Source organism: Simochromis diagramma, unplaced genomic scaffold (genome assembly GCF_900408965.1).
Source record: "Simochromis diagramma unplaced genomic scaffold, fSimDia1.1 OVJJ01000107.1, whole genome shotgun sequence".
NCBI classification, from domain to species: domain Eukaryota; kingdom Metazoa; phylum Chordata; class Actinopteri; order Cichliformes; family Cichlidae; genus Simochromis; species Simochromis diagramma.
Genome location: NW_024387209.1, coordinates 1,536,652 through 1,546,626, shown reverse-complemented (window position 1 = coordinate 1,546,626; position 9,975 = coordinate 1,536,652). Strand labels below are relative to the sequence as shown.

General features: G+C 41.6%; 1 protein-coding gene across 1 annotated transcript; it reads right to left on the bottom strand.

Moving 5' to 3' along the window:
- Window positions 1-5,288: 5,288 nt before the first annotated feature.
- Window positions 5,289-6,982, bottom strand: LOC120746310. The gene is made up of 8 exons (XM_040051756.1): window positions 6,968-6,982; window positions 6,709-6,845; window positions 6,505-6,598; window positions 6,310-6,421; window positions 6,007-6,233; window positions 5,740-5,911; window positions 5,515-5,642; window positions 5,289-5,406 (listed from the first exon to the last, which is right to left on the bottom strand). The coding sequence occupies exons 2-7, from the start codon at window positions 6,747-6,749 to the stop codon at window positions 5,581-5,583; spliced, it is 708 nt and encodes a 235-aa protein (XP_039907690.1). The 5' UTR covers window positions 6,750-6,845; window positions 6,968-6,982; the 3' UTR covers window positions 5,289-5,406; window positions 5,515-5,580.
- Between the last annotated feature and the right edge of the window lie 2,993 nt (window positions 6,983-9,975).

Here is a 9,975-nt window from a genome sequence, read left to right as displayed (position 1 = left end):
TTTATCAGTATTTTAACTTTGGGAAGTGATACAGTGGTTAGATGAAGACCAAATACTTTATCATTGTGGGAAAGCGGGCACTGCACCCCGTCACTGTTGTATACTGGAAGCCTTTGCATGACAGATCTATATTACCATGGTGATGGCTTTTAGACTTTGGGATGGGCCAGCATGAACCAACAAAAGTGAGGATTGTTTGTTGAAATTTCCTTCTTGGCAGTTCATGAAAAGAGCAATGGGAGCAATCCAGACACCACGCTAGCTCTGCAGAAACAGAGCAGCTCAGTAACTCTGTTGCTAACCACAACAATGGCAGGACAGTGATGACACCCAGCCACAGCTGACAACAGCTGAAAACACTGGCTCTAGTCTGTGAGCCCTTATTACTTAGAAGAATGGGCACAAAACACCCCCAGAACCTCATGTAATTAAATTTAAATATATATTCTCTGAAGCCGTACTTTTTGTAATACCATTGAAATGTTAAAATAGGCAAAATGTTGCAAAAATGATCAGAAACTAGTGATCATACCGTATTTCTCAATACTATATCTAATTAGATCAAAGTACGCAACCGTATCTGGAGCTGTTGTTGCCATTTCCATCCACGTCACAGCTGGCAATTATAAAAACTCCACCTGCCCCTATAATTCAGTTATTCTGAAAATGTTTCTGTTAATTTGCAAAATCTACTAGAAGCATCTGTTCATTTAATGACTTGGTGATGCAATAACATGAAAAATGACATTTAAAAAGAAGCAAATTTCAGTTTTCTAAAGATTTGCAAATTTCAGCAGTACATGTAGACAAATGTATCTGCTACACACCGTTTTATGCACAAATCCTAATAATCCAGTACATTAAGAATATATAGACTTGTACTAGGCAAGTATTTGCTCATCTGGAGAATAAGTTTGAAGCACCCATATAAAAGAAGGTAACATACCTGAATTGCAGAAACCAAAACACACAAGCAAAAAAATCTGGTAAATTATTTTGTTTTTCAATGGAGCACCCTTCTCTTCCTTCATCTTGGGTCTCAAGCTTTGTTTTCCTCCCAGACGAGCAGCATGATTTGTGCTTCTGGGTTGGACGGAGGACACAGTCATTCATTCAGGCTCTGCTGGAACTGAGTGCATGTTGTTCACAAAAGCCACTGTAGAAAGAGGACAAAAGCGTGTGTGTGTGACTAGATGGGGTCTACATTTTTATTGGGAAAAACTAAATTTCATATCAACAATGCTTCACTGTGGTGAGATTTCAGTGTTCATAAATTAACAAAATACAAACATTGAGATTAGGCATCCTGGACCAAACATTTATCATTGACAAAGCACCCAATGTGTAGCCTAGACAATTTTATCCATTGTAATCTGCTTCCATCTAAACTTTTAAAGACAATGCACATATAATCTACAATCATACTAACATACACTATTTTTAGACAGAAAGATACCAGTGGTTTAAAAGAGAAGTAAATAAATAAACAGAGGTGCTTTCTATTTTATGAGAAAATGCTGCATTGTGTAAAACCCTGAAACTCCTTTTCCAGTCATAGTCACATTAGTCATGTGTTACAACCTGCGTGGGGGCCAGGACATGGCCACAAGAAGGCAACCACTTCTTGACCATGTCAACCACTGAGAAAACCCATAGTTGCGTTTATTACTCAAAAATAAATAAATAAAAATTAAAAATCCTGAACAAATAAACTGGTTTTTCGGTTCAGTTCGGTGCAGCACCATCTGCTGGCTTGAGTGTTTAAGTTTTAGATAAAGGGTGACCCAGTGTCCATGTGTTTGTGTATGATTGATATTCCTTGGTTTTGTATCAGTTGGTTGTGTTTATGTTACTGTTCAGTCCCTATTGGACTGTGTTTTGGGGTTAAAAGAATATTTAGTTTAGGTTCTGAGTGGTTTATGTTAGGTTGTTTAGTTCCTTGCTGTTAGTGATCTTTTTTTTTTTTTTTTTTTTTTTAAACCTCCCTAAGTGTCTACTCAGGTGTTGTGTTTTGTGAGTCTTGTCTCTGTTTCATTCCTCCAGTCCCAAGTGTTAAGCTTACATGTCTTGAGTTCAGCCTGTGTGTTTCCTGTCTTACTTTGATAATCCCTGTCCTTTGTCAGCATGTTCTGCTTTGCTTCCTTGATCTCGTTATGTGTAATTAGTTGTTTCTGTTTCTCACTCCCTCGTTACCACACAGTAAAAAAAAAAAAAAAAAAAAAAAAGTGTCAATTTTACACTTAGAGAGTTGATTTTAACTCTGTTTCAGATAACATTTGGTCCCACTCAAAATTAGAGTAAAATTTACTCTATGGCCAGTGTTAACTTTTTAGTGTTAATTCTACTCAGTTTAGTGTCAAAATTAACAACAAAATGTGTAAAAATATTTAACACTGAGGGTTATTCACACTGTTTAGAGTAATATGATTTCACTTTATAGAGTTATTTTTAGTCCAAGTTCACTCTGTGTAATAATATTTCATTTTCATTATTTTTTCATATTTATCATATGATGCTATATTTCTAAATGGCTGTGATCTATCCTATATTATGAAAATAACTACAAACATACAGGTTACAGTAACAGCATTTATTAGCATAACAAACTCTTACAAATGACAGTAGCTATGATGCTCACCAGAGAAAGCAATATGGGACCACAAAGAGAGCGTTGTCATTCACTCCATACGACAATTGTATGTCAAAAGGCCTGGGATAATGCAGGCTGTCAACATGAAAGACAACTAAATCTTGCTTTGTCCTGGTCAACTCATAAGCATGGAAATGTTCTTGAAAGGCTACTGTACATAATGGCAAAGTGAGAAGTACCAGTTTCTCATGTATTATCAGAACTGACTCAATCTGGTAAAACACAGGCATTTCAGACACTGCCACAAATAACCAAATGCGGGCGGTAAACAATACCATTCTGTTTAGCCCAGTTCACTTTCATAACTTGAACTCTATTGGGCAGTTGCATTGCTATTGCAATTCCAGAACCTCCTTTTACCATATCTAAAGACACCATTTTTCCTGGACCAATGTCTAACCGACTAAAGGTTGTTGAAGATTGCCAAATGTATGCCATATAATTCTGGTGTTTTTTGGCCAGCGTTTTGGTGATATTTTTGAATGATTTGAGCTGTTTCTTGAAAAAATTGTGCTTACCTTCATAGCGCATGCACCAACTGTGAAGTACAGGCCCTATTTTTTGGATGCAGCGAGGATAATGGATAAGAAAATGGTGCTTTGGTAAAAGTTTTTTCTGGGGATACAACATCTTGAACAGTTTGTGGTGTTCCACAATCAAATGTTTTAAATATACACACATACCTTGAGATAACATAGGAGAAAATACAATGTTAACTATCTGTAGTAATAAAAGTAGTAGGTCCCAATGTTGGTCAGTAGAGGTTACCAAATCTCCAAACATGAGGGGAACATTCCTCAGTAAGCACCATGTCTGAATAGCATTCAGTCCCAGATCATTAGACTCTCCACCTAAATTCACAGCTACTGGCCTATTGTTTTTCTCCATGAATCCATAATCAAAACTTTGTATTCTCAAATTCAGTTCTCCCAATGTAAGATGTTGTTCTTTTAAATACAAAAACAATAACTTCAGTTCGTACTGGGCCACTCCTTCCAAAACATCATGCATCACATCAACTGAGAAGTTCTCAGTTGTGTGAAAATATGTCAGTGAATTCAATAAGCATGAACTCTTTACACCAAAAACATAAGGAAGCAATGGATTATTAGACATTTCCTGACAGTGAGCAGTGTGGTTGTCTTTGGTGCGCAACACTATTTTGGGGGAATCTTCAGAGAATTCTGTCTGAAAGTCATCTTTTTCAGCTAAACAAAACCTGCAACAGTACCTTGCACTGAAAGACTCCACCAGACCAAACAAGCTATGTAAGCCTAAATTATCACCAGTGACCTGTACCACACTACCACGAACATAACCACCGAATAGTGGAATCTCAATACCATCGCTCTCTAACACTTTAATGTCTCGAACAATAGGAGCAAGAATTTCACTAAAACCATAACGTTTCAGATCTTGTGCATGAAATAAGGCACAAAGGTGTATGTTGGCCAAAAAAGAATTCCATTTGGGAGAGAAGTTTCTTAAGGTAAAATATACTGCACCCAACTTGTGAATACCTCGCTTGGAACCAAGAGGATTTGCAACCTCAAAGTCATCAGAGAACATTTGGATCTGAACTGTGTGCTTTTCTGTTGAAAAAAGAGGGTGAGTCTTCAATAGAGATCCATCACAAATATCTCTGAGCCTTGAATCACAAGTGTCTGATTTTTTCAACATTTCTCCAACATGCTGACTCTTAAATATTGATTCCAATGTTGATAAAATTGGAACATACATGAATTTATCTTGAACAACTGCCTGATCATATGTTCCAGTCTTTTTATTTTGCCTTGTGTCAAATCTTGAGCCAATTACACATTCAACTGGTTCTACAGTTTCCCACTTGTCTGATAAATATTTTGACCTCTTGTACTCAGAATTAAGAACTGAGAAAGGATTCTCTAACTCATCAAAACATGCTTCAACTTTCTTGCACATTTCTGTTTCTCTTTCATTACTAAATACATGCTTAATGACTGTTTCTTTAGCATGTTGTTGGATATCTTGAACAATATCTTCCATGGAATTCACTACAGAATTCACTACACTTTGGCCTACACCTGCTGCCTTTAGATCAGAAATAACAGCTGCACAACTATTTACAAGGTCTGCTGAAGATAATTCCGACTCAGCCTCTAAATGTTCAGGCACCACATCAACATTAGCAGTAGTACTTGTGTCCGTAACACTTTGAACTGGTGAAAAATCTAGTTCTGCAGAATCAAATGAACTGCTTACGTGGCATTTGTTCAGGTGCTTTCTAAAGCCAGAAAAACTACTAAAAGAACGTGAGCATCCCACTTGGCCACATTTGAGATATAGTGTCCTCCCAGTACAGAGACCATGAATTACCTTCAGGTGTTTTACAAGGCTGTTTGGTCTACCATGATCACTTTTGCAAAGAAAGCACTTCATTATTTTGATCTCAATGGATACTAACGCACCATTCTTGCTCGCAACTCTGCAACTCTGGGAGTTTCCTTTGTTTCCCCAACATCAATGTTGTAAATGGTTGTTTGCAGAAAAGTGAAAAAGTTGGTCAGGGATGAACTGTATGACGTATCAAAGACATAATGGGCCTTAAAGAGTTCATCAAGGGCTCCTACTGAACCTGTCGCTTTGCATGGAAGTGCATGCTTGTCAATCACAATGAAGAAGGTGTGAATGCTGCTTCTTGTGGGTCCCTGAGCAAGAAGGTAGGGCTGACTGCTTCGGGTGATGTTGTCTAGATGCTGCTGTACACTGGTTCCAGCCTACAACAACACATTAAACAGCGGTATTTAGTGACTATCCCATTAGATTAGATCACCTTACTGTACATTACAATGGCGGTGATGGAATATATATTTTAAATAACATACCTTTAGGAATTTGATGAGGTTATCGACAGTTTGAGATGCAGACATCTTTCCTGGTCTCTTTCGCCCTTATGCAGATGGTGGTAGCAGATGTAGCAGCAGCAAGATAGCAGACATATCACTGTCCCAGCCTACAGACGAATAAACAAAGAATTTCTCCAAAAATACATTCAATAGACAGAATTGCCTATGTAACCAACAATGGCAAATAAAAACAGTCAGTCATACCATTCTCAACTTCAGTAGCTGACTCAGCATTGCACATCAACTCCAAGAGCTCCGAGGTTGGTACAAGTCCATGACTTTCCTTTACAATCTTTGATTTGAGATCGATGGGCCACCTCTCCAAGAATTTGTTGGCAGTGATCTCATCAAACAGGAGTCTGAAATCTTGTTCTATCTATAATGCAAAAATAGAAGATAAGAGAGGTGTAATGAGTGAAATTGCAAGCTGCATGGAATATTTCAATGATTCAACAAATGAAGATGTCTTACCAGTCCTGGTGTGTCCAGAAACCGCGGGAAGACTATGAAGACATCTGCTGCATTCTTATCATCGCTGACCATTGAATGCCGATAAATGAAGGTAGCTTTCATCTTTTCACGGATAGTGTCTTCATCAGCAGAGTGTCTCAAAAGAGCAATAGCTGCTTTTACATCCTCATCTGATAACACTGTCTCAGTGGTGAGTGGTCTGGATCGACCACGGCCTGGCCCGCCAACTTAAGAAAAAACAATTTGATTGACTCCTGCCTACAAATTAGATCAGAATCATTTAAATCACAAAAATGAACTTACTTTTAGGAGATTTGGAAAGTGAGACACTTCTTTCCTCTGCAGCTTTTCTTTGAATTGTCTTCAACCGCCACGCAAGGTATCCTGAACCGCTCTCTGGATCATAGTAATGTTCCTATGTAATTAAATACAAGCAGAATGTTATCAACATTTCTGAGGGCAACTATGTGTTTAATGTTGCAAAGCCCCCTTACTTACATATCCATGTTGTGAATATAGGTCTTCCAGATATGGAAACAGAGCAACAATCCCCTGCGCATACATCACTCTTACACTTTTAGGGGGAGATGTCCTAATGTATAAATTCAGTGATGACCGTCACTCAATTGGCATTGAACATCACAATTAAAAATAATACAATACTAAAAATGTTTCTTTATAGACTACATTTATGATTCTTACCCATGTGCTTCTGTCATCTCAGCAGCAAGTATGTTTATCATCTGTCTTCTAGTTGCATCTGTCAGAGATTTGGTTTTTGCATACTCTTGTATGATGTGTTCACCACCAGGCTTTGTTGTTAGGATTTTTTCAATCAACTTAAATAGACATAAAATATGAAGTCAGAATTTTTTTAAACCTTGAGAAAAACTGGAAAACGATTACATAAAAACACTTCACATCAAACATGCAAATTAGACTAACAATGTTCACTACCCACAGCTTTTGCCTCATAGTTTATAAATCAAATCACTTTTATTGTCACATCACATGTGCAGGCACACTGGCACAGCACATGCGAGTGAAATTCTTGTGTGCGAGCCCCACAAGCAACAGAGATGTGCAAACACAACAACACAAATGAGCAAAATACAAGAATGGCCGACCTGAAACTAATAAATATATGTACAATATATAATAGTGTATGCATTTCTGGATGTGTATACTAAATATTTTCGTGTGTGTGTGTGTGTGTGTGTGTGTGTATACACATTTTTACAAATTAAATAGTAAAAAAAAAACAATAATAATAATAATAATAATAATAATAATAATAATAAAATATATAAAATATACAGAGTTGAATATGTGCAAAACAAGTGGCATTTATATACAGTGTGGAGTGCATAATGTTGAAGTTCCAGTAGTGAAGCTGAGGTGTCTATGACATGTTCAGCAGTCTGATGGCCTGGTGGAAGAAGCTGTCTCTCAGTCTGCTGGTACGGGACCGGATGCTGCAGAACCTCCTTCCTGATGGAAGCAGTCTGAACAGTTTATGGCTGGGGTGACTGGAGTCCTTGATGATCCTCCCCGCTTTCCTCAGGCACCGCTTCCTGTAGATGTCTTGGAGGGAGGGAAGCTCACCTCCAATTATCCGTTCAGAGCACCGCACTACTTGCTGGAGAGCTTTGCAGTTGTAGGCGGTGCTGTTGCCATACCAGGTGGTGATGCATCCAGTGAGGATGCTCTCAATGGCACAGTGATAGAAGGTCCTGAGGATGCGGGGGCTCATGCCGAATCTTTTCAGTCTCCTGAGAAAGAAGAGGCGCTGCTGCGCCTTCTTCACTGTTTTGTTTGTGTGTACTGACCACGTAAGATCCTCAGCCAGATGTACTCCAAGGAACCGGAAGCTGCTCACTCTCTCCACAGCAGCGCCGTTGATGGTGATGGGGGTGTGTACTTCTCTGCACCTCCGGAAGTCCACTATCAACTCCTTTGTCTTTGCGACGTTGAGGATGAGATGGTTGTCTTGACACCAGTGGGTCAGGGCACTGACCTCCTCCCTGTAAGCCGTCTCATCACCGTTGGTGATAAGACCCACCACTGTAGTGTCGTCCGCAAACTTCACGATGATGTTGGAGTTGTTAGTGGCTGTGCAGTCGTAGGTGTAGAGTGAGTACAGGAGAAGGCTCAGTACACACCCCTGTGGAGCACCAGTGTTCAGTGTGATGGGGGATGAGGTGATGCTGCCCAGTCTGACCACCTGGCGTCTGTCAGACAGGAAGCTAAGGATCCAGCTGCAGAGGGAGCTGCTCAGTCCTAGATCCTGCAGTTTCCTGTCCAGCTTCGAGGGAACGATGGTATTGAATGCTGAGCTGTAATCTACAAACAGCATCCTCACATACGTGTCTCTCTTCTCCAGGTGTGACAGGGCAGTGTGTAGTGTCAGGGCTATGGCATCATCAGTGGACCTGTTGTGGCGGTATGCAAACTGTAGAGGATCCAGTGAGTCGGGTAGTGCAGAGCAGATGAAGTCCCTGACCAGCTTCTCGAAGCATTTGCTTACGATGGGGGTCAGGGCTACAGGTCGCCAGTCGTTCAATGAGGAGATGGTGGAGGATTTGGGTACAGGGACAATGGTGGCCATTTTGAAGCAGGCTGGGACTACAGACAGAGAGAGAGAAAGGTTGAAGATGTGCGTGAACACTCCAGCCAGCTGAGCCGCGCATGACCTGAGGACGCGGCCGGGAATCCCGTCCGGACCAGTAGCTTTGCGTGCGTTCACCTTCCTGAAGCACTTCCGCACATCCTCCTCAGACACAGTGTACGCACTGACGTCATCCGCGGTGCGCACACTGTCCGGTCTCATGGTGTTTGCTGCGTCGAATCTAGCGTAGAATACGTTTAGATCCTCACACAGAGAGGCCGTGGTCTGCGGTGTTCTGGTTTTCCCTCTAAAGTCTGTGATCGTGTTTAGTCCCTGCCACATACTCCGAGGGTTGTCAAACTGTTGCTCCACCCTGTCCCTGTACTCACGTTTGGCTGCTTTGATCGTCTTCCGGAGTTGGTAATGTGCGTGTTTGTAGTCCGATGTGTTCGCGGAGGCAAAGGCGGTGTTCCGTGCCGCCAGTGCCGCGCGAACATCTCCGTTAATCCAGGGTTTTTGATTTGGGAAGGATTTGACTGTTCTGGATGGGACGACATCTTCCACGCATTTCCTGATAAATCCACAGACTGAGTCTGTGTATTCATCAATGTCTCTGGCGGCCACGTGAAACATTTCCCAGTCCGCGTGATCAAAACAGTCCCGCAGCGCAGACTCCGATTGGTCCGTCCAACAGTGCACCGCCCTCCGGGTTGGAGCTTCCTGTTTCAGCTTCTGCCTGTAGGCGGGCAGGAGCAGGATGGAGCAGTGATCTGATTGGCCGAATGGGGCGCGGGGGAGGGCTTTGTACGCATCCCGGAAAGAGGTGTAACAGTGGTCGAGTAGCCGATCTCCACGTGTGTTAAAAAGGATATGTTGATGGAGTTTTGGTGAGACTTTCTTCAGGTTTCCCTTATTAAAGTCCCCGGCTGTGATAAACGCTGCCTCTGGGTGTGCGGTTTCCTCGCTGCTGATCGCGCTGTACAGATCCCTGAGTGCACGGTCAGTGTCGGCTTGTGGGGGAATGTAAACAGCCGTAATAATCACTGCTGTAAATTCCCTCGGTAGCCAGAATGGCCGGCACTTAATCATCAGGTACTCCAGGTCCGGTGAGCAGAAGGATTTGACCGGGTGCACGTTCGCATAATCACACCAGCTGTTGTTGATCATGAAACACACACCACCGCCTCTGCTTTTCCCAGTAAGATCCTGTGACCTGTCCGCGCGGTGCACAGAGAACCCCGGCAGTTGTATTGCGGAGTCCGGTACTTTGTCCGATAGCCAGGTTTCTGTGAGGCAGATCACGCAGCAGTCCTGCATCTCTCGCTGGAATGAGATCCGTGCCCGAAGCTCGCACAGCTTGT